General features: G+C 40.1%; 1 protein-coding gene across 1 annotated transcript in view; it reads left to right on the plus strand.

The window, feature by feature from the left end:
* Nucleotides 1-7,211: 7,211 nt before the first annotated feature.
* Nucleotides 7,212-25,027, plus strand: part of GARS1 (glycyl-tRNA synthetase 1) — a gene marked incomplete at its 5' end in the record, with an annotated part of 41,465 nt that continues 23,649 nt past the window's right edge. Inside the window, 8 exons of the mRNA XM_079711509.1 lie at nt 7,212-7,433; nt 14,748-14,849; nt 15,738-15,840; nt 16,870-17,011; nt 18,229-18,317; nt 19,002-19,078; nt 22,418-22,563; nt 24,660-24,809. Coding sequence (XP_079567635.1) covers nt 7,212-7,433; nt 14,748-14,849; nt 15,738-15,840; nt 16,870-17,011; nt 18,229-18,317; nt 19,002-19,078; nt 22,418-22,563; nt 24,660-24,809 — 1,031 coding nt within the window. The remainder of the gene's footprint in view (nt 7,434-14,747; nt 14,850-15,737; nt 15,841-16,869; nt 17,012-18,228; nt 18,318-19,001; nt 19,079-22,417; nt 22,564-24,659; nt 24,810-25,027) is intronic.

The following is a 25,027-nucleotide window of genomic DNA, read 5'->3' on the forward strand; positions in this document are numbered from 1 at the left end:
CAACTCATCGACAGCATGTCTGATTTGCTTTACCTTCAGAATATTTCCTAAATCCAACCCCTTTCAATATCACCACTATTACTACTCTGATCTAGGCAATCTAATGGGCAACTACGGGTAACTACCTCTTAACTGGTCTCACCACCTCCACTCTTGTCTTATTTCAGCCCAATCTCCACACACAGCCAGAATGATCCTCTTAAAAGACACATCAGACCATTCACTCCCCTGCTTCAAATGTTTCAATGACTTCCCTTTGCACTGAAAATAAATATATATATTTTTTAACCATGGCCAACAAGGTCTACATGATCTGGTCTCGGTTTACTTCTCTGATCTTATTTCATGCTTCTCTCCTCTTCATGCACAACATTCCAGGCACGTGGGTTTTCTTACTGTTCTTTACACAGGCCAAGTAGGTAATACTATTACCTCAGATCTTCTCGTGGCTGATCCCTTGTCATCGTTATAGCCTTCAAATGTCACCTCCTGAAAGAGGCCTGACCATCTATCTACAGACCACCTTTACCCCAGATCATGCTCTATACAATTTCTCCACTTTGTTATTTTTAGAGTCTTTACCACTGTCTGAAACTATTTACAAATCAGCTCATTTTTATCTTGCCAGTCTGGTCCCAAAGAACATAAGCTCCTTGTGAACAGGAAGTCTGTCTGCCTTGTTCATTGCTGTCCCTCCAGTGTCTAGAACAATGTCTGGCACCTAGTAGGCACTCTGTAAATGTCACTGAATGACTATGTGACAGGTGCCAGGGTTTTTAAGCGGCATGAAAGATTCAGGGAGGCCACTGTCTCACTGCTGGGACATTCACTGAACAAGTCCTAAGAAGTCCCTTGAAGGCCAATCGTTTGGTCACTTGCATGCCAAGCTGGAACACAGGAATCCTTTCAAAGGCTAGGAGTCCTGGCACTTGGATCCAGCCTCCCTAGGGGTGCTGCATAAGCGTTTCTCACCGAGACCCTGGCACTGTGGCCAGAACGGTGTTTCAGAACACTTGCTGCTCTCCGTTTCTTGAGATCCGCAGACCTTGGTTCCCTGTCTCAGAGAAAATCCTGCCACTCTAGCCACTTCTGCTCCTCACTTTCCAAGCCCCTGGTTGGCCATCTTTCCCCACGCCCCCTAATTTAACAGTGTTAGAAGATAAAAGTCTTCCTTTAACTATGCCCTGGGAATCAAGGAGGGAAGGAAAGGGAAGCAGTTTTCTTTCCTCCTGATGCTTCCACACCAGTAAAATCAAAATAGAAATTAATCTGATGATAAACTACTCTGCCTCAGCCATAGACAATTTCACTCAGGTTTCAAGGGACCTTGCCTCCTTATTTTTAGAGGACAGAAGCTGAAATAAACCTTTGCTAAGGCAGGCTGGAGGTTGAGGCAAAACTTTGTTAATGACCCAGGAGCCAGAAAAGAAAGTCAGTGAGAGAGAATCAAGGAAGCTAGATCAGCTGGATCACAGGGGGTGTTCACTCACCCTGCATTTAAAATCTTTTTCAGGCCATCTCCCTGCTTTAGCCCCCATTAGAGCTGCCTGCACCTAAGGGAAGAAGACCCAGAAAATCAAGCCTTGGAGACCTCTGCGTCTCAAGTAAAAGGTAAATGTTTATCGAACGACTGTATGACAGGTTCCTGGCTCTTCTGTACATAGTAACGAGATTCAAGGAGGACACTATTCTTTCTGCTGTGACACTGTCACTGTCAAAGCCCCACAAGGTCTCTTGAAGGCCAACAGTTTGGCCACTCACTTCTCAAGAAAAGGGACTGTATGGTCAATTCAGGGGAGAACCCTGTATTAGTTATCTATTTTTTGTGTAACAAATGACCCCAAAATCTATCAGCTTAAAAAACAACAAATATCGGGACTCCCCTGGCAGTCCAGGGGTTAGGACTCCACAGTTGCACTGCCGGGGCCTGGGTTCCATCCCTGGTCGGGGAACTGAGATCCCACAAGACATGGGGCGGGGCCAAAAAAAAGCCCCCAAACCCCCAAAAAACCAACAAAAAAGAAAACCAACAAATATTTATTACCTCACAGGTTTGTTTTTGTTTTTGTTTTTTTGGGGTACGCGGGCCTCTCACTGTTGTGGCCTCTCCCGCTGCGGAGCACAGGCTCCGGACGCGCAGGCTCAGCGGCCATGGCTCACGGGCCCAGCCGCTCCGCGGCATGTGGGATCCTCCCGGACCGCGGCATGAACCCGCGTCCCCTACATCGGCAGGCGGACTCTCAACCACTGTGCCACCAGGGAAGCCCTACCTCACAGTTTCTGTAGGTCAGAAATTTGGGAGCAGTTTAGCTGGGTGGTTCTGGATTAGGACCTTCCAGAAGGTTGGAGTCAAGATGTTGGCTGGTGCTGCAGTCTGCTGAAGGCCAGACTGGGGCTAGGAACTTGTTTCCTAGGTGGCTCACTCACTTGGCTTATGGTAGGAGGATTCAGCTCTGCATTGGTCATTGGCACTAATCATAAAAAAGCTGGAGAGCCTATACTCACGTGAGACTAAATAGGTTTAAAGATAAGAGGTATATTTAGAGATGAACATTTCATAATAACAAAAATGTCATTTGGCAAGAAGATGTAACAATTACAAATGTGTATGTGCTGAATAAATTCAAAATATGTGAACAAACGTGACAGAACTAAAGGGAGAAATAGACAAACTCACAATCATAGAGATTTTAACATCCTCTCAGTTATTGATAGAACCAGTAGACAAAAAAATTAATAATGAAGAAGATCTGAACAGCATCATGAACCACCTTGTCTAAATGACATTTATAAAACACTACACATAACAACTGCATAACGCACGTTCTTTTTAAGGCATGGAACGGTCACCAAGGTATGCCATATGTTGGGTCATAAAACTGATCAGAGTCAGCAAATTTCAAAAATTTTTCCCAGACCACAGAGGAATTAAACTAGAAAGTAATTCTAAAAATAATAAGATATGTTTAAAAGCCCCAACTATTTGGAAATTAAATAATGCTCCTCTCAAGAACTAATAGGTCAAAGACGAAATCATAAGGAAAATTAGAATTTTGGACTAAATGGAAATAAAAACAACAATCAAATTTTGGGGATTCAACTAGAACAGTACTTAGAGGCATATCTATAGTTTTAAATGTTTGATTTAGGAAAGAAGAAAGGCTTACAATAAATTATCTAGGTTTCTACCTTGAGAAGCCAGAAAAAGAAGGGCAATTTAGACCCAAATTAAGTAAAAGGAAAAATTATAAAGATAAAAGTAGAAATCAATGTAATAGAAAATGGACAAAACAATAGAGGGTATTAACAGAGCCCAGGAGGGAACTTTGTGAGGTGAGGGAAGTGCTCATTATCTTGTTTGGGATGTGGGTTATAAGTGGGAATTCCTTTGTTAAAATCCATTGAACTATGCTTAAGATTTGTGCATTACAATGTATGCAAATTTCACTCCTTCAAATAAAGAACTTTAATAAAGAAAGAAAAAAATATGACCATGTGTAGACAGTGCTAGGGCCTCTTCCAGAGCCGTGAGAGAGTGCATCCAAATGAGCAGGTTCCCATGCTCACTGAAAGCTTCACCAGCTTCATGAGTTGCATGGCAAAACTGCCACTCCCCTCCACTCCCTGCCCCAGCCTCATATTCTGGTCTCCACTCTCAGTAGTTGTGTGAGCATAGCTGTTTAATATCTTAGTGTCTTGAATCCTGAATTTGTAAAATGGGAATTATTATGTAGCCTGTCTCACTGGATTGGTGAGTAAATTACACAAGATAACTCAGAACACTAACTGGTACCTAGTAAGCGTTCAAAGAATATAAGCCATTATTACTGTCTTGCAGAAGTAGTTTCCTAAGGAAAACCACTTAGGAAATTCTACTAAGGGCCATGTGGACCTAATGGAGTGTCCTGAGCAGAGGTGCAACAAGCACAGCTTTGCCTTTTAGAAATACTCACTGAGGCAGCAGTGGGGAGGATGAACTGGAGCGGGGAAAGGATAGATTTGGAGACTAGTGATGAGACTATCCTCACACGAACATAGATGAGACATTACTGACCTAAAGAATTTTGAAAAAGATGTAACTATTCAAAGTGTACAGAATTTGAACATACATAAAAATGTAACTAAGAGTATGTGTAAAAATTTTAATTGCTTTTCATATAGAAAACTATTAATATAAATTCAAAATTACCTTTAAAATACAGCCAAGGGGCTTCCCTGGTGGCGCAGTGGTTGGGAATCCGCCTGCCAATGCAGGGGAAACACGTTCGAGCCCTGGTCTGGGAAGATCCCACATGCCGCGGAGCAACTGGGCCCGTGCGCCACAACTACTGAGCCTGCGCGTCTGGAGCTTGTGCTCCGCAACAAGAGAGGCCAGATAGTGAGAGGCCCGCGTACCGCGATAAAGAGTGGCCCCTGCTTGCCGCAACTAGAGAAAGCCCTCGCACAGAAACGAAGACCCAACACGGCCAAATATAATAAATAAATAAATTAATTAAAAAATACAGCCAAATAAAAATTACGCTTAATAAATATCAAATTTTGAAATGAAAGTTTTAAAAATGCAAATAATTGTAAAATTTGTATGGAAATACAAAAGACCCTGAATAACCAAAACGATCTTGAGAAAGAAAAACAGAGCTGGAGGAATCATGCTCCCTGACTTCAGACTTTACTATATAAAGCTACAGTAATCAAAATATAGTACTGGCACAAAAACAGAGAGATCAGTGGAACAGGATAGGGAGCCCAGAAATAAACCCACACACTTACGGTCAACTAATCTAAGACAAAGGGGGCAAGAATATACACTGGAAAAAAGACAGTCTCTTCAATAAATGGTTCTGGGAAAATCAGACAGCTATATATAAAAGAATGAAATTAGAACATTCCCTCACACCATATACAAAAATAAAATCAAAATGTATTAAAGACCTAAATGTAAGACCAGAAACCACAAAACTCCTAAAGGAAAACAGAGGCAGAACACTCTTTGACATAAATTGTAGCAATATTTTTTTTGGATCTGTCTCCTAAAGCAAAGGAAATAAAAGCAAAAACAAACAAATGGGACCTAATTAAACTTAAAAGCTTTTGCACAACAAAGGAAACCGTCGACAAAACAAAAAGAAACCTACTGAATAGGAGAAATATTTGCAATTATATAACTGTTAAAGGGTTAATATCCAACATATATAAACAGCTCATACAACTCAAGATCAAAAAAAAAAAAAGCAAAAACCCAAACAACCCTATTAAAAAAATGGGCAGAAGAACTGAATAGACATTTCTCCGAAGAGGAAAAGCAGATGGCCAACAGGCACTTGAAAAGATGCTCAACATCGCTAATCATCAGGGAAATGCAAACCAAAACCACACTGAGATATCACCTCTCACCTGCCAGAATGGTTATCATCAAAAAGAATACAGATAACAAATGTTGGCGAGGACGTGAAGAAAAGGGAACCCTCATATACTGCTTGTGGAAATGTAAATTGGTGCAGCCACTGTGGAAAATAGTATGGAGGTTTCTCAAAAAACTAAAGTATCACTTATATGTGGAATCTAAAAAAGTAAACAAACTAGTGACTATAAGAAAAGAAATAGACTCACAGATATAGAGAACAAACTATTGGTTACCAGTGGGGAGAGAGAAGGGGGAGGGGCAATATAGTGGCAAGGGATTAACAGGTACAAACTATTAGGTATAAAATAAGCTGCAAGGATATATTGTACAACACGGAAAACATAGCCAGTATTTTATAATAACTATAAATGGAGTATAACCTTTAAAAACTGTGAATCACTGTCTTGTACACCTGTAACTTATATAATATTGTATATCAACTATACTTCAATTAAAATTTTTTAAATTACCTATTAAAATAAAGCCAAATAAAAATTCTGACTAGTAAATATCAAATCTTGAAATAAAAGCTTTAAAAATACAAATTGTTTAATATTGCATAAGGTCCTTCTGTACCTGCTCTGCTTATGGTAAATTGTGTGTACTTCTCCAGAACCACAAACCGGAACAGGAAGAGAATATGAAATTTCACAGTTCTGGGAAAGGCGACTTCACTCTGTTGAGCTTGTCTACTCTTGTATACTCCTGGGGTGGAACTGCTGGCCACCCATAAGGTGTGTATGGTTGGCTTCAGTAGCTACTGTCAAAGAGTTCTCCAAAGCGGCTGTACAAATCCACATTCCTCTCAGCTGTGTGGGAGAGTCCCAGAGCATCACTTTGCACTTTCCATCATTTCCATTTTAGGCATTCTGGTGGGTGTGTGCAATGCTATTTCTATAACTAATACATTCTTTATTTTTCTATTCCCTCTGTAGAAAGGGAATCCAGCTTTTGCAGTCAACCCGCCCTTGGGGCAGGAGGGAGGGAAGAAGCCATTTCCGGAGGGTCCATCAGCGGGGGCCTAACTACAAGAGGGAGGTCAGCTGAAGCAAGGCCAGGCAGAGGGAATCCCAGGCACCTGGACGCTCATCTCCACTCTCCGGCACATTATCTTTCCCAGCCTTTTCTCATCTCTGCTGATTCAAATCTTGTTCGCCCTTCAAAGGCTGGTCAGCACTGATCTTCTCCAAAAAGCCCGTCATTCTTCCCCTTCCTTTCCCCAACGTTTGTCTTGACATTGGAAGGCATGGATGGGTGAAGGTGGGCAAATCATTAACCTCTCTTGATCTGTTTCCTTATCGGAGGTTCATCTGAGCTGAGCAACACTGAGTCTAAGTCCTTATCTGATGTGATGTCTAATGAGCCTTTAAGAACCAGGGGGCGAAAGAACACAAACAGAAGTGTGTACTCCCGTCGGTCAGCCAGGGCGTCAGTGCCCCTGTACAAGCCTGTGCTCTGAATGTCCTCGTGAGCTTCGGTCAGCATGTGTCGGATGGAGCTGCGTCCTTGAAGGCCCACTGACACATAATCGTGCAAATCTGTTCGTTGAGGGGGGTCTACCTGGGACCTCGCAGCCCTCCCGTACGCCCACAGTGGGGCAAGCCCTCTCGGGGTTCTGAGGGATGCCGGGTCCTTCCGGGATTTTGTGTCGAATCGGCTGGTGACGACCCGACGCCGCGTCGGGGGTGGGGAATGTGCGGCTGCGCGCGCACAGCGGCGTTTACGCGGCGATTTCATCATGCACTCGGCCGGCCGCGCGCGCCGCTTCCGCCGCCGCCCGCTCCGGACCTCCCAGGGCAGCGGTCTCATGCCCTCTCTGCGCCCGGCGCTGCTTAGAGCTGCCCGCGCCGCTCTGCTGCTGTCGCCGCCGCCCCGGCTCCCGGCCCGGCCTCCTCTTCTGCCCTGCCGGCCCATCAGCAAGCCAGCCCGCGCCCCGACCTCGTTCCCCGCTGCCGCATCCCGGAGCAGCATGGATGGTGCGGGGGCTGAGGAGGTGCTGGCACCTCTCAGGCTAGCGGTGCGCCAGCAGGTACCGGCATTCTTCGCCTTCCCCTCAGCCCCAGCTCTCCTCTCCCTGGTCCCCTCCTTCTGCCCCCCTCTCTCTCTCTTCCCCGGGCACCGGTCCACCTCACCGATTATCCCTCTCCTTCATTCTCTGGAAGCCCTTGGTTTCTAGGCATCTTCCTCGCCTTCCCCACGTTGGACCCAAGTCCCCGCGTGCGCCGGCCACCTTCCCTCCGGTGGACCCCTGTCCTCCCCTCTCCTGGGGTGACTTCCTCGGATCCCTCGACGTTCTGCCTCCCTCCTCATGCGATCTGTTCTCCCTTCCCAATCCTTGTTACTGCCCGTACCACTTGCTTCTCCGATGGGGCTGGGATCTGTGACCCTTTGCTTCTCCTCCTGTCCTAGCTCAATAGTCTCAACTGAAGATTTCCAGTCCCTGCTGTGTTCTTTGTGCTTTCTGGGTGGCGAGATTCCTAATTCTTCCCTGATCAATTACGAGCCGAAGCTGCGGGTTCTCTCTTCTCACTGCCTGACTCTTGTTTTTTAATCTTCAAGATGCTTTGAATAGTGTTAACTCCTTGACATCTTCCTTCATTCGGTGCTTAGTTAGCCGAATGGTCCGTTGAGGAAATAAAAATAGTTGAAACGTGGATGTGGGGAGGTGTTGAACTTTTTTTTTTTCTTTTCTAATAATGTGAGTTCATCGTCCTTCGCTTCTGTCACCTTTTCTGGGTTCCCCAGAATGAGTGAGCTTTCAGATCGTAAACGTGGGAAGCTGTAAATGTCCCTGAGTGACTCGGTGAAGTCAGCCATCCTTCGTATGGAACATTTTGAAATTTGACTTTGCGGAAGGGAGGGAGGTTTCATGGGCTGGAGAGCTTGGTGATTTAATACAGGCCTCCTTTTCCTAGGGCACTGCATGAATATCAGAATTTAGAGAGGACAAGGAAAAGATTATTTCCAAGGGATTCTCACATCCAGTCAGGTAGAGCCAGAAGCTCGGAATAGGACCCCGGGGATTGATGACCTAGTAGTGAACACCGAATGGGTTTCTCCTGCACGGGCGCCTGATGCAATAACTTGCCTTAGCTATGGAGGGTGGATCCCTCCCTCGGAAATAATTCATTGAGGCAGAGCTGCCGAAAATTCGGCAAATTCTGCCACTTTATGTACTTCTTTCTGGTTTGAGCCTGACTGATTCAGTAGTGTTTTATTCTGAAATTTCACTATGGGCTTAATTTTTTCTTTATTCTTGATACCAAAGCGCTGTGAATGCTTATTCTCCATGTCCCTCCACCCACCCTCCCCAAATGAAATTAGGTGTGGTTCCTTTGTCTTTTCTCTAACTCTCAACTTTTTTTTTTTTCCACTTCACTTTAGAAGGGAGAATACATCTAATTTGGAAAAACATACACCCAAACCCCTCCCTCTGCCACGTTAGCCTGGAACTGCAGTGCAAATTATCCATCTGTAGTAAGACTGTGGAACTAGTTAACTGAAGTAAACTTTGATGATGGAATAGCCTTCCGATGTTATTACTATCTTGTGTATTGTTTATGTTGGCTTGATTGTTAGTTTTTTGGTGCTTCAAGGTATTTTTTGAATATGTAAGTTAGTTTATGTAAGTTAGTTTTTGTTTTTTCCCCTAATTTTCCAGGACCACGCATATATTAGTTAACTACCTGGAACTTTGAATCGCACTGAGTCCAGGGTCAATTGGAAGGGAATTTAAAGATCATCTAGTTAAACCGGGTTTTTTTTTCATGGTTTTCTTGTTTGTTTGTTTTTTTGCTTATATGAGGAAATGAGACACACGGTCACTTCTACTCATTCTACATATTTCCACTGTGAAGTTTGTGCAATTGAAGGCATCCTTGGAGTGGGATTTTTTTTTTTTTTTTAGAAGATGTTGGGGGTAGGAGTTTATTAATTAATTTATTTATTTTTGCTGTGTTGGGTCTTCGTTTCTGTGCGAGGGCTTTCTCTAGTTGTGGCAAGCGGGGGCCACTCTTCATCGCGGTGCGCGGACTCTCACTATCGCGGCCTCTCTTTTTTTTTGCGGAGCACAGGCTCCAGACGCGCAGGCTCAGTAGTTGTGGCTCACGGGCCTAGTTGCTCCGCGGCATGTGGGATTCTCCCAGACCAGGGCTCGAACCCGTGTCTCCTGCATTAGCAGGCAGATTCTCAACCACTGCGCCACCAGGGAAGCCCCTGGAGTGGGATTTTTTAAGGTGCTTAATAACTGGTCTTGTTGGTGGCATGTGCTTCAGATAAATATGTATTTCATATAAATTTCCCAATCTGCTATGCTATGTAGATGCTGTTTTTTAATGATTTGGTTTGTTGATTGACTGAAATGTGTCAACAAACTACCACCTTATTTCCCCTTTCATTTCATAAAAGAAAGTATATTTTAATACCAAAGAAAGGACAAACCATAACTCAGAATAAAGAACAGTCTTTTATATTTAGCAGGTTTAGCTTTGAAAAAAGGTCTAACACATTGTCTTTTTTTTTCTTTTTTTCCCCCTTTTACTGCATATTGGTGAAAACTTTGTCCTGGAGTATCTTGTTTGGGAACTATTGCTCTAGGGCAGTGGTTCTTAAAGTGTGGTCTGCAAATTCTTGGAGGTCTCCAAGGTCAAAACCATTTTCATAATAAAACTAAGAATGTTATTTGCGTTTTTCACTGTGTTGACATTTGCACTGATGGTGCAAAGCATGGTGAGTAGAACTGCTGGCCCTGAGCACTAATCAAGTCAGGGATACTAAGCCAAGTCATTATATTCTCTGCCACACTCTCACATGTTTTAAAAAAAAACAAAACAACAAAACAAAACCTCAGTTTTGCTTTGGAGTATCCTTGAAAAAGCAGTAAGAATTATTATTATTATTATTTTAAATATATATTTATTTATTTATTTTTGGCTGTGTTGGGTCTTCGTTGCTGTGCGCGGGCTTTCTCTAGTTGCGGTGAGCTGGGGCTACTCTTCGTTGCAGTGCGCGGGCTTCTCATTGTGGTGGCTTCTCTTGTTGCGGAGCACAGCCTCTAGGTGAGTGGGCTTCAGTAGTTGTGGCGCACGGGCTTAGTTGCTCCGCGGCATGTGGGATCTTCCCGGACCAGGGATCGAACCCGTGTCCCCTGCATTGGCAGACGGATTCTTTTTTTTTTTTTTTTTTTTTGCGGTAGGCGGGCCTCTCACTGTTGTGGCCTCTCCCCTTGCGGAGCACAGGCTCCGGAGCACAGGCTCAGTGGCCATGGCTCACGGGCCCAGCCGCTCCGCGGCATGTGGGATCTTCCCAGACCGGGGCACGAACCCGTGTCCCCTGCATCGGCAGGCGGACTCTCAACCACTGCGCCACCAGGGAAGCCCGGCAGACGGATTCTTAACCACTGCACCACCAGGGAAGTCCCAATAAGAATTATTAATTTTATTAAATTCGGACCTTTGTGCACACATCTTTTTAATATTCTGTGTGACTAAATGGGAAGTATGCATAAAGCATACCCACATATGATGATTGTCTGAGGAAGAGCACTTATGATTGTTCGAGTTGCAAGAATGAAACACTCTTAAAATGTCTGACAAAAAATTGTTATTCAGTCTTGGATATTGGGCATTCATTCATTTTCCGGAAAATGAGTGAAGTGAGACTGTCACTTCAAAAAGCAACTGATAGTATTTGTGGCCAATAATAAAATTCAATTTTGGGAAATTTTAGAGCCCTAGATTTTTCTCTGCTTTGATTTTCTGAACTGAGAGTGCCCATTAGAACTGTTGCTTAATCCACAAAGGACAAATGATAAGTTTATGTCAATGGTTATAAAACTTGGAAATCTGAAATTAATTTTTTAATCTTAACAAGAACCCTCTAGGCCCATATGTGTAAGGCGAAACATCTTGAAAAGGTGAGGAAATGTTTTCTTGTTTTTCCTTGGTCAACTGAATATGCATCATGATATATATGAAGGATGCATGAAAAAGATCCCTTGAAATGATTTCTCACCTAGTAACTATTCTGCTTTATAATCACAGACTTAGTTCTAATATATGTCTTTATGATAAGAATTTATGCAGGAATTAAGCTTCTAGTTGATGTTTCTTAAAGGTAATTTAGAAATATTGATGATGTTTCACATCGGTTTCATTCAACACACACGGACTATAGTTGGTGGTGAAGAAAGAGGGAAGAAAATAATTAGAAATTAGGACCCCTTAAGTACTTACTTTCCATGTTTCGATCACCTCCAATTCTTTTGTTTACACAATTAAATCATTATAAATCATGGTTTTAATTATTCCATTATTCAGAATAAACACGATTATTTCCTTAATTCACTGAGATTTTTAGAGATGATTAACTCAGTGTAGGAATCCTCACTCTCCCACTGCTTCTGTTGATAGCTAGCCTATCCTTGAATGTATGTGTGCCTGATTCTATGCCTGAACTTTAAGAGACAGAAAAATGATTCAGGAAAACTAATTTTAATTTAAAAAATTTTAAATTCTTCCTACCTTTACCTTTACCTACTTGTGGCCTTGCTTGCCCAGCGTCCTTTGAAAAGCTCCAAAAGAAAATATGGGAGTGCCAATACTTGACACATAAGGGTAGGTATTCAAAAGAACTGCTTGCTTACTTCTTTAAGACATTCAAAAAGAACTGCTCGCTACTCTCTTTTCAGAACACAGACCCTCACAAGGTTCTTATCCCCATCAAAAAGCACTATTAGTGAACATTTATGAGATAAGTGTTCTGACGGGTAGAGGAAGGGAAAAGAACCACTGGATGAGTAAAGAATAAGCCAGTAGATATTTACCAAGTACTAAGTGCTTAGCGTTGTGCTAGGTTTAGGTTGTGATAGCAGGCAACAAATATTTGAGTGCCAGAATTGACATGCCGGAGTTCCTGTCTTAAAAGAGCCTGCTTTATAATGACAGGGACAGATAAAATGCATGTAAATAAATAAGCCAATCCATTGATAGGGTGATTTCAGGTATTGCACGTGTAATAAAGAAGTTAAAGTTAGAAGGTGACTGAGGATGTTGCTTTAGCTAGAGAGGTCAAGATAATAGAATAAAAACTGCTAGTGTAATAACAGACCAGATTTATTTGTACACAGTAAAGGACTGAGAGGAAGAACCAATTCAGTGGTTCTCAACTATATCAGACCCAGTGTACCCTTTTACACCAGATATTTTGGAATTCTCCATTACTACCCTGTAATGAAATTCATATGAAATATCTACATAAATTAAAGAAAGATATGTGGACGCATAATGCTCTAAATGTAATACAAATAAATAAAAAGTAATTTATAATAAAATAATATTATTTTAATATGTAGATTTGGGGGTATGACTCCACTGGAAGTTATATTGAATTAAGCAGATGCTTATACCTCTACGTAGATTTACTGTGAATGCAGTTGCTGTAAGTGCACATTGATAAAGGTATACTGTATTGTTTACTCAGGACGGCAGCATAGCCTGTGGTCACATGGTTTGTTTGTTTTTTATTTCAAATAATAACAACTTTGTAAAATTCTGAACAAAACAAGGTACAATTTTCCTTTTTTAAAAAAACTGAAGTATAGTTGATTTTAGTCTTCTTTTAAATTACATTTTCCTGGGTGCATTCCTGGAGAATTCAGTGTATGTTAAAACTGGGAAAATTCTTATCATTGTATATAAGCAGAGTTAGGCTCTAGGTTGAGATCATTTTAAACAGCTTTTTCACTTCCTAACTGGGATATTCTAAAGTAGAATGAATTGCAGGAGAGGGGGACTGTCATTGAATGAGGGAAAATAGGCAGGAGCTTAGAAAATATCAACAATAGGGGGAAAGGATGATGACAGGCTCCTCAAAGGAGCTGGAGTTTTAGAAGGAGAAAAGAGGAATTAGTTTGAAAGTACAGAGGGGAATAAGGAGGACATCTATCCCATTTCCATTCTCTTCTCTGTGTCTCATTACCTCATTTGTATTTTCAACTTTGTCTCTCTGCTACATTCCATGGGATGGAAATTATCCACGGATAATTTCTTTAGGTCGTTCTTCTAGGTCACTAATTCTCTCTTCAACTGTGTCTGATCTGCTATTTAAACTGTCCAGTGAGTTTTGAATTTCAGTGATTTATTTCCAGATGATCTGTGTGGTTCTTTTTCAAGTCCCCTGATTGTTTCTGATAGTCTCTTGTTCTTTGCTCATGTTGTTGATTCCTCCTTTTATTTTAGTTTAAACATCTTGAGCATTTAAAAAGTATATTTGGTCATTCTAAGACTTTTAAAGGATCTAATTTTGTTATTTGTCATTTCTGCTGAGTCTCATACGTGGTGGCTTCTTTCCTCATGGATTTTTAAATTTTGAGTTTAGTGCTTATTATTTTGGTAACCCTAATCTGTGAAAATCCTGAAAGGCCTATGGAAGGTCTACTCCTTTAGAGAGCAGTTGCTTCTGTTGGGCACCCAAGGGCTCTATTAATTTGATAACTTTAATTTCTCATCTTGAAGTTTCCCAGACCATGTGGTAGTGTTTTGTTTGTTTTCTCAGATTGCCTATTCCACCACATTACTGTAATAAAATCAGTGTACAGGGTTGTTGGAAGTGAATAAAGTAGTCTAAAGAAAGTAGCAAAGAAAAAATTCCAACAATAAAGGGCAGAGGAAGATTAGCCAGTAGTGACTGAGAAGAAATGGTCAGAGAAGTAAGCGGAAAACTAAGATAGTCATTTTTTTGTATGCAAGAAAGGAGAGGGATTCAAGGAGAGGGTAGTCTATTTTTTGGTTCTTCTGTGCTCTCAGTAGTTATATTGCTCTTTACTTTTTATCAATGCTTTTCTCTCCACCATCTGTCTCCTCCCCACAAAGAAAACAAACAAACAAACCAGTAATAATCACCCTGCAAGCATAGTTATTTATGTACTTGTATTTGGATATTCTGCTAGATTATAAATGCTGAGGGCAACGACCTACAGTTATTCATAATGACCTTTCACGTAATAAACATTTGAATTTCCTCATTCTTACATGTATACTTTTTAAAAGGCATGCTTAAAAACCCATTCCTGGGCTTCCCTGGTGGCGCAGTGGTTGGGAGTCCGCCTGCCGATGCAGGGGACACGGGTTCGTGCCCCGGTCCGGGGGGATCCCACATGCTGCGGAGCGGCTGGGCCCTTGAGCCATGGCCGTTGAGCCTGCGCGTCCGGAGCCTGTGCTCTGCAACGGGGGAGGCCACAGCGGTGAGAGGCCCGCGTACCGCAAAAGAAAAAAAAAAAAACCCATTCCTAACTTTTCTTGACTTCTGAAACCAGTTGTGAATACAGATTATCTTTGTTGGCTAGGGAGATCTTGTGCGAAAACTGAAAGAAGATAAAGCACCCCAGGTCGATGTAGACAAAGCAGTAGCTGAGCTCAAAGCCCGGAAGAGGGTTCTGGAAGCAAAGGTGAGTCTCAGGATCCTCAAAAAGGAATGTAAGTAGGTATAGGATTGTTTATCTTTATTTAGTCTCTTTGGGCAGGAGAGACCTAGAAAAGTTTCTGAACAAGTAACATTTGCCTTATCTCTGTTTATCCAGTATGCCTCCTCCTCCTCCTCTACTTGGCAGACTCCTTCCTCATCCTTTAAACATGTAATTCAAAATTTCTCTACAAAGCCTTCCTCAACCCTCACCTACCCCTTCTCCCCGCAGACTCAAATCCTAGACTGGTTATGTTCCATGAATTTCCCTGGAAGAAATTGTGTTCTTTATGAATTCTCCTATACCTGCAAATAATGGTTATGCTGTTTTAAATTATTTTATTTTAAGGAAAAGTTCTAGTCACCTGATACCTGCTCCCAAACTTTTCAAATTATAAACGTCCCATCAACAAACTGAAATCGTTCGGAGTTTTTTCTTTTTTGGCTGCACTGCATGGCTTGTGGGATCTTAGTTCCCCAACCAGGGATTGAACCCGGCCCCGGCAGTGAAAGCACCGAGTCCTAACCACTGGACCATCAGGGAATTTCCTGTTTGGAGTTTTAAGTCGCTATTTTGCTACAGTGATCCCCTAAAAATTCAGATATTGCTTATCAGTATCTGCATCTAAGTAAGCTTAGTCTTGTAATCTTGGAAATGATCGTATACTTTCCTAAATAATTAAGTAAACGTATCTTTTCTGTAACTCAAAGGGGAAAAAACCCTAAGGTTTCTTTTGTTTTAAGGGTATCAAAATCTTGTCTGATAAATTTTATAGTAAATTCTGCTGAGGAATAAAGTAAATTCACATGTATAAATTGAAATCCCCACTCACTCGTTCAATCACATTATTTTCTCTTTAAAAATCCCTTACAGGAGCTAGCGTTACAGCCCAAAGATGATGTTGTAGACAGAGCAAAAATGGAAGATACCCTGAAGAGGAGGTTTTTCTACGATCAAGCTTTTGCTATTTATGGAGGTAGGGGATTAATGAGAGAAAGAAAAATTGTGTTGTTAGTGACTTTAATATTGTTCTTAAAACCACAGCTTGCTTGATATCTAATAGTTTCAGGTCACACAAAGCAGAGGATAGGTAGCTTGCTTTCATTTGTTTAGAGTCATTCATTTGGCATGATATCAGTTTTTATTTCCCTCAACCCTATTTATTTTTGGAGATAGCGTTTTTCCATTAAGACTTAGGGTATTTGGAGAGCCCCAGATATTAAGCGTTTGATGTGTCCATGTACATATCAGACCCTTAAAATGCCAGTGAAGATCTGAGAGCAGTAGAGGGCCATTCTAGCACTGTCTGACTGTACTGTGCCGCTCCCCACAAGGGCAGTGGTAAGCCATAATTTCTAGATTATTCATTATGGCAACTGCCAGGAGAAAACGTTCTTCATGGCTATGCAGATAAATCTCTACATCTTTCTGAACACTATATGAATTTATGTAGACAACTATAATTCACTGATACTTTTCATAGTTAACAGAGATTACTGCAACAATATTAGACTTTCAGTACTTTGCCACTGAAACCTGATTTGAGTTTTAGTCTGAGCAGATCTCTAAATGTTTAACTTCTTGAGGTTTAAATAGTGGCTCAAATACCCAAGAATAAATTAGAGAATTGGGTGCTAAAATTTGAGATCATTGTTATTCAGCTGATGCAGCAAATTCTTTTCTAATTTCTATGGCAGAAAACTATAATCTGCTTTTTCATTTTGTTTCTTACATATGGAGGAACTTCTTTTTAGTTTTTTGCTAATCCTACTTGAAATTTCAAATATGGAAATACTGCAGTTAATGGAGTAACACCATTTTAGTTTTACTTCTGTCAGCTAGCTGGAAATAAGGCTCTTAAGTATTGAGGGATTTGAAGTGTTGACTTGAATACATTTTTAGGGAGTATGTGAAGTCTTAACAAGGATCAGTTTCTCACATCTGCTTGCTTTGATTCGTTCAGAGTCACAAGGTAAAGTACCCGTTTTCCTGTCATATTTTGCAGGTGTTAGTGGTCTCTATGATTTTGGGCCAGTTGGATGTGCTTTGAAAAACAATATTATTCAGACATGGAGGCAGCACTTTATCCAAGAGGAACAGATTCTGGAGATTGATTGCACCATGCTCACCCCTGAGCCAGTTTTAAAGTAAGGTCTCTACTTTGAGGGTTGACATTCTTTAATATGCATACTTAAGTAACTTTTTGATTCAGAAAACTACCCATGTTCATTGTGAAAATCTGGAAAATAAAGAAAAACAAAGAAAATATATACTCATTGCCCACAGGTAGCCATGTTAAAAATGTTGTATTTATCCTTTCTGTCTTTTTAAGTTCATATGCGTTTAGTAGCACAGTGATTTTTTTCACATAATATAGGTGAACATTATGTCATTAAGTATTCTTCTAAAGTATTTTTAATGACAGAATAGTATTCTCTTTTATGGATGTGCCATAATTTACTTAACTAGTGCATGCGTGTAGGCATTTAAGTTGTTTCTTATGTTTGATTACACTGAACATCCCAATAGATGAATTTTTATGTATATCCTGATTATTTCCATAGTATAAATTCATAGACGCTCTGGGCAAACGTGTGTATGTATTTTAAATCAAATGCTACTATTTGTATTGATGTTTCAATGCAGAAATTTAGATTATTCCTACCAACATTGTTGAAAGCAGGTCAGGATTTCTCAAATACGAAACTGAAAGAGGAATTCTTACATTTTGTATCTCATCACTTCATTCATTTAATGTTGCCTGTTAAAGAGCTAATTTTCACTATTTATATAGTTTAGGCTCTCTCCTAATAATTTCAGCCAATTAAAACAAGTTGAATTCTCGATGATGGATCAGGACAGCCTATTCTTTAGCTACTTGCCCTACTAATAGCTGTACAGAGATAATGCCAGTGTCCAACCAGGTTTCAGTGGCAGAAAACTCTTTCCTTAAGGTTCAGTGTCTATACTGAGTTATCACAAAGTCTTGGCTAGTCAAATTCCCCATGGTTTTGGCCTTTGCTTAGATCAGTAATAATAATGGGATAGGCACGGATTTATTGATTCTGCAAAGTAGCACAGACTTTATGACAATTTGTGGAAAAGTGTAATCTAGTTAGTATTTTTTTTCCTAAGGGGAGGAAGAAGTTGGGGAGAGGGTGGGAATAGATTTGAGGAAGAATTTTCTTTGGCGTACAATTTATCTACCGTGGGATATATCATAATAGATATGGGAGCTTCCATCTTTCAGATATACAGATGTAAACTTTGGATAAATATATAGAAGGGAGATTGTCTTATAAGGTAAAGTTTTTGGGTTAATTTGTATGAAAATGACTAATTGGCTTGGCATTTATTAACTTAGGACTTCTGGCCATGTAGACAAATTTGCTGACTTCATGGTGAAAGATGTAAAAAATGGAGAGTGTTTTCGTGCTGACCATCTATTGAAAGGTATGGTTCTTCATCTCAGATAAATAACCTTTCAAGTAGGACTGATCAAAACAAAGGGTTTGGATTAAACTTTTCTCTCAAGTTTTTAGATTTTTTCTTGGGACATAACATATAAAGAGTAAAGTGCACAGATCTTAAGTATACAGAACAAGTCCCTTATTGAAAAAAAAAGTTATATACAGATAATTAGAAGTTCTAAGTCATGGAAAGAATCAAGACAATATCATGACTGTCCCTGCAAAATCAACCATAGGATTCATATAAATTAAGAACATTATCCTTAGGTTCGTTTTTTTACCTGCCCACCATTGAAACTCAAACGTACATTGTCCTGGGGCTTCCCTGGTGGCGCAGTGGTTGAGAATCTGCCTGCCAATGCAGGGGACACGGGTTCGAGCCCTGGTCTGGGAAGATCCCACATGCCGCGGAGCAACTAGGCCCGTGAGCCACAACTACTGAGCCTGCGCGTCTGGAGCTTGTGCTCCACAACAAGAGAGGCCACGACAGTGAGAGGCCCACACACCGCGATGAAGAGTGGCCCCCACTCGCCGCAACTGGAGATAGCCCACGTGCAGAAACGAAGACCCAACACAGCCAAAAATAAATTAAAAAAAAAAAAAAGTACATTGACCTTTTTCCCATTGATTGAAATTGACATGTACTAACACTGTTGTTCTTATATAGCTCATTTACAGAAATTGATGTCTGATAAGAAGTGTTCTGCTGAGAAGAAATCAGAGATGGAAAGTGTCTTGGCCCAGGTGAGTACTTGAGAGATCGCAATAACCCAGGTAGGTGCTGTCTGTCTTTCAGCATTTGATAACTGTTGAATTCCATATTGTGCTGACCTGGTCACAGTAGTAAAAAAGGAGAGTTTACCTTCTGTCCCTCATATCATCTCTTTTTGCATTTTTATTTTCTTCTCTGTCAGCCTTTTGTGGCTAACCTTTATTTCTGTCAAACTAGCAAGTCAATGTAAATAGGCATGAAATTAGTTCTCTCTCCTCGGAAACCAGTTTTCTGGATTTAATAGCAAAAACCAGGACAGTGTCTAATGATGGATAGCGTTCAGTGTGGAGATTTAGGGCAGATATCTATATGAGCGCTGTCTCATCAGCCACTTGATCTGCTTCTGGTTGCACTGTCCCTGACTACATGCTATTCTTTTTAGAACCTGATGGAGCAGGCCCTCGCTTTTCCTGTAGACCTTTAGTTTTATAATTTGTATTGAAGTTGACAAGTTTTAGGAAAGGCATTGAGATCATCTATTCTGACTTTTACCAAGTGCAGAAATACCTTCTATATCAGAAGTAGTTCTTATCCTTTTTAGGTCACATACTACATTAAAAATATGATGAAAACTGCACACCTTTGCCTCAGGAAGTTGAACATGCCTGTATGTGAATGTTGCTGATTTCTCACCTCATCCATCATTTTAAGCAAAGTACATTTCTCCAGCACCATGTTTGATCATGAGGTCCACCAGGGCTCACCTCTTAAACTTTTTTTACTTCCTTGGATAAAAGAAAACAACAGCCAGTGCTGTGTTTATATATTTTTTCTTTACATTGGTATGTAAATGAGGCTGAATGTAGGACTCTAACTCTGCTTTTCTCTCATGAAAATTACTGGATACTTCTCCACTGTTGCCCTAATTTTTTTAAACATGCTGATTTTCCTCTGTGGTATCTAGCTTTCCAACATTAGCTGAGAAAATTTCTCCTTCCTTATTTAAATTGAAAAACCTCTTAATCTGGCTATTGACTCATCTGCCAATTTATTTTGAACCTTGTGAAGTATATTTGATCCCTTGCTTGAAGCTCATTGCTTTAGTGTTGTTACTGATGGTTTAGAAAATCAATTCTTGTTCTTTGATACTATTATGACCACACCCTCATTTCTCATTTCCTTCCTTTTCCAAAGGCATGACCTTTATAAGAAAGAAGAAATGAAAAGCACCTCAAATTACTCTTAAATTATTCTGTTTCCCATTCAGAATTTTAGACTTATTAAAGTTTTGTGTGCATGTGTCTTTGAGTGTCTTTGATCTTAAGTTTTGTTCATTTCCAAATAAATTGTCAGAAACAGGAAGTAATTAGTTGTTTTGTTAAGTCATAATTTATAGTTTGAGCACTTTCTGTTTCATCTCAGATACCTGTTCCAGGAGAACAGTTTGGGTTTTGATTTGCCATATTGTATCATTTGTTGACCCTTGAACAACGTGGGTTTGAACTGTGCAGGTCCACTTACACTCTGCTATTTTTCAGTAGCAAATACTACAGTACTACACGGTTTGTGGTTGGTTGAATCTGCAGATGCAGGGGAACTGCAGTTACAGAGGGCCAGCTATAAGTTTTATGTGTTGTTCAAGGGTCACTTGTATATAGCTGTCAATTTAATCTTTAGTGAAATGTTAGGAGCCCATGGAAACAGCCTGATACTCAGAAATGGCCTCAATGGATTCCCTGGCCAGAGGCGCATCTGTTGCTTCAGCACATAATGGCATTTTCTGGACCTGTTAGTGCCTGTGACTCCTTGTTAGCTTTATGAAGCATGATAGTTTATCTAAAAGGCCTTGAGGGGGCTTCTCTGGTGGCGCAGTGGTTAAGAATCCGCCTGCCAATGCAGGGGACATGGGTTTGAGCCCTGTTCTGGGACGATCCCATATGCCGCAGAGCAACTACTGAGCCTGCGCTCTAGAGCTTGCGTGCCACAACTACTGAAACCCATGCGCCTAGAGCCCGTGCTCCTCAACAAGAGAAGCCATCTCAATGAGAAGCCCGCCCATTGTGACGAAGAGTAGCCCCTGCTCGCTGCAACTAGAGAAAGCTGCACACAGCAACAAAGACCCAATGCAGTCAAAAATAAATAATAAACTTAAAAAAATTTTTTTTTAAATAAAAGGCATTGACGGACTTCCCTGGTGGTGCAGTGGTTAAGAATCCACCTGCCAATGCAGGGGACATGGGTTCGAGCCCTGGTCCGGTAAGATCCTACATGCTGCGGAGCAGCTAAGCCCCGTGTGCCACAACTATTGAGCCTGAGCTCTAGAGCCCGCGAGCCACAACTACTGAAGCCCGCGGGCCTAGAGCCTATGCTCTGCAGCAAGAGAAGCCACGGCAATGAGAAGCCTACACACCGCAACAAAGAGTAGCTCCCCACTCGCCGCAACTAGAGAAAGCCTGTGCACAGCAATGAAGGCCCAACGCAACCAAAAATAAATAGATAAATAAAAAAATTTTAAAAATAAATAAAAGGCATTGATTCACCCTCTGTGGTTAAGAAGTGAGGTAGAATCTGTTCTCCCCATTTTACAGATAAGCAAACTGAGGCTCAGAGAGATTAGGTTGGAGCTTGATCCTGAATCACAAAACCCATAAGTGGTAGAGTTGGGTGATTTACCCTGGTTTTTCTGACCCCACATGCCATCACTCATTAGTTGATTTATCTAATTATTTTATTTCTATTAGAAGTTTTTTTTTTTAAGTTTTAAATATTCTTTACTATTAGATGGTTTGTCATAGTCATTTGAAGGTTTTGAATTGGAGCTCATATATCATTTTAGAGGGTTTGGCATTGATCATCAATGTATAGGATGTGCAGTGCCCTGGAAAATGCAGAAGTGAATAAGACACAGCTTCTACCTTCAAGGAACTTAATATCTGGTGGGAAAGGAAAGTTACATGCACATTTAATTAATAGACAGGGAAGTGCACCTGGCTCTTAAGTGTACAGAGTAGTAAAATTCAACTGTGAAAACTTATTTATGTGATTCAGATTCTTGCCAACCAGTAGCTATTATAATTGAACAAGAGGTATTTTACCTTATCTTTCATTGTACCGTTGTATCTTTCAATGGTATGTGTGTGAATTTTAGGTCGGTCCCAGAAAGAGACTCCATTTCTCTGTTGGTAAAAGAAAGAGTATAAACTGTTTATGGGTTTAATGTAAATGTCTTGAAGGTTAGGTTAATTCTGATGGTTTTATTTTGGGTGAATTTTAATGATGGATGGAGTTTTATATTGTATGCCTTGTTTTTTTATTGTATGCCTTGTTTTTTCTGTCTTTTACACTGATCATTTTCTTGATGTATTCTTTAGCTTGAAAACTATGGACAGCAAGAACTGGGGGATCTTTTTGTGAACTATAATGTAAAATCCCCCACTACTGGAAATGATCTTTCCCCTCCAGTGCCTTTTAACTTAATGTTCAAGACCTTCATTGGGCCTGGAGGAAATATGCCTGGGTATGTATCACTTATTGTTTATGTAATGAAGTTATTAAAATTACTTGTAATAAAAGATAAATATCAATATCAGTCATGAAGGAAAATGTTTGAAAAGTGATTTGTAGAAAGTGTAGACAAATATATTAAGGAGAAATAATGACAGATGTATTCTTAAATTTTATTTCTTCTAATTCTTTCTGAATATAGTTTTTTTTTTTTTAGTATATATGATGATTTTTGTTTTGGTCACAAAATAAACACAGAAGTCTGTGATCATCACATCTTGTAGTTATAGCTGCATAGGGCAGGAGAGAGGGTTGAAGAATGATTTTGAAAGACATTGAACTTACTGTCGAAGGAGACTTTAGAAACCATTTGTTGTAGATCAGCACTGCCCAGTGGAGCTTTCTGCAGTGGTGGAAATATTCTATAATCTGTGCTATCCAATACGGTAGCCACTAGCCACATGGGGCTGTTGTATACTTGAAATGGGGCTAGTGCTTCTGAGAAACTGAATTTCTAAATTTATTTAATTTTAAGAATTTAAATAGACATGTGACTAGTGACCTACTATGTTGGACAGGATACGTTTAGTTTGTTGATTCAAGCTAAAGTGTGGTTTTCACAGATAGAGTAAAGAAAACCTGAACAGTTTACAGTATAATTCAGAAGAAGAATCTGTATGTCCAGATTCCTTGTCCATTGTTAACAAACTTAGTCAAAGTATTCCATTTCATAGCTTCAGATGTTTTTCTCATGGTCTCATTTTAGGGTAAGAGGATGGGTTTTGCTAGATGAAGCTAGATAGATCATATTTCCTGGAGTAGAAACTAAATAATAAAAATTAATTGTGACAGAATGTATTATTGGAATTATTTTAATAAGACAGTGGGTTGATTTAGGATATTTTGTGGGAAGAGGCCAAGGGTGAACCTTTCATTTTGGCAATACATACAGAGAGTCATAAAATGGGCCATGCCCTCTGACCTGCCTTCCCACTCCTGTGAATTTATCTAACGAAATAACTCAAAAGGACAGGAAGCTATACTTATCAAGAGTGTATAAATGAAAATTAGAAATAACTTATTTATCCCATAATTTCAGGACGGTTAAATAAATTATAGTAAAGTAAGTTATTTTAGTAGAATACTCTGCAACTGTTAAATATGAGAAAATTTTACGATTTTTTTAGAAAATAGAAAAGTATAAAGTATAATTTAGTACATTCTACTTAATAAATATATATATTAACTGTAACTATACTTATATTTGGATAAGAACCACAAAATGAAAAGAGCTGTTGAAGAGAAGAGTGAGACGAGAGTAAAATTTTAATTTTTCTTTACTTTAAAGTTGTTTTCATAAAACGTTTCTTTTGAAGTAGGCTGTTGGGAGTGCTTTCTTATGTGATGTTTTGTCCAGAATATTGTCTGTGAAATTGAGAAGAAAACAGTGGCTATCAGGGTGTTTTTGAGTGACTGTAACTTTTTAAAATGTGGAGAAATACAGAAGAGGCCTCTGGCTGAAGATATAAAGTACCACAAAGAGTTGATCTTTCTGGACTTCTCTATTTCTTTGTGTCTCTGGGTACAAAGATGAAAATGATATGAAAAACCCTGAAAATTGCCTGCCATGGTGTGATGATTGTGATGAGTGAGCTCTAAGGTTAAATGTCAGCCTATACCGGCTTCTTTTTAGCTCCACGGTTATGCTTTAATATGTAGGTTAACAGCAGAGGTATACTTACTTTATTTTCAAAAGGATCTAAAATTGTCATCTGCCTCCAAAGTAAATGATTAGTCAGGAGAATATCAGAGGTTTTAGAGATATTGTAAGAGAGGTCATGTGTGATTCACTGGAGTGATGAAATTAAATGACATATCTAACAGTGGTATTGCCCTGCCAATCACCTGATACCTTCTCTATTACCTGTTTGAGAATGTTTGCTACTGAGGAAAATTTCTATTTCTAAAACTTTTTTTTTTTTTAGGGCCCATACAGCTTTGTGTGAAGATAGTATATTTAGGACTTTTAGGATTTGTATCTAGAATTTCAGATTTATTGGAAAACATAATTTCCACCTTTATAACAGACTGATTTGTTTAAATTTCCAGATACTTGAGACCAGAAACTGCACAGGGGATTTTCCTGAATTTCAAACGACTTTTGGAATTCAACCAAGGAAAGTTGCCTTTTGCTGCTGCCCAGATTGGAAATTCTTTCAGAAATGAGATCTCCCCTCGATCTGGACTGATCCGAGTCAGGTACTGCCCATGTTATTCTTCTGGTGAAATTAGTAAATGATTTTGGCATTGAAGTGGAAACAAAAGCTTGCTGTTTTAACAGCCTTCTTCCTTCTTACATGATTATATACGTGTTGTTTGTTTGTTACCTCCAAATGTAATCTCTGGGATGATGGACAGTTTTGAGTGACTGAAGTGGACTTGAAGGGAAAGGAAGGAGGGTGAAGAATAGCTGAAGT

Source organism: Hyperoodon ampullatus (assembly GCF_949752795.1).
Source record: "Hyperoodon ampullatus genome assembly, chromosome: 9".
Classification (NCBI taxonomy): Eukaryota; Metazoa; Chordata; class Mammalia; order Artiodactyla; family Ziphiidae; genus Hyperoodon; species Hyperoodon ampullatus.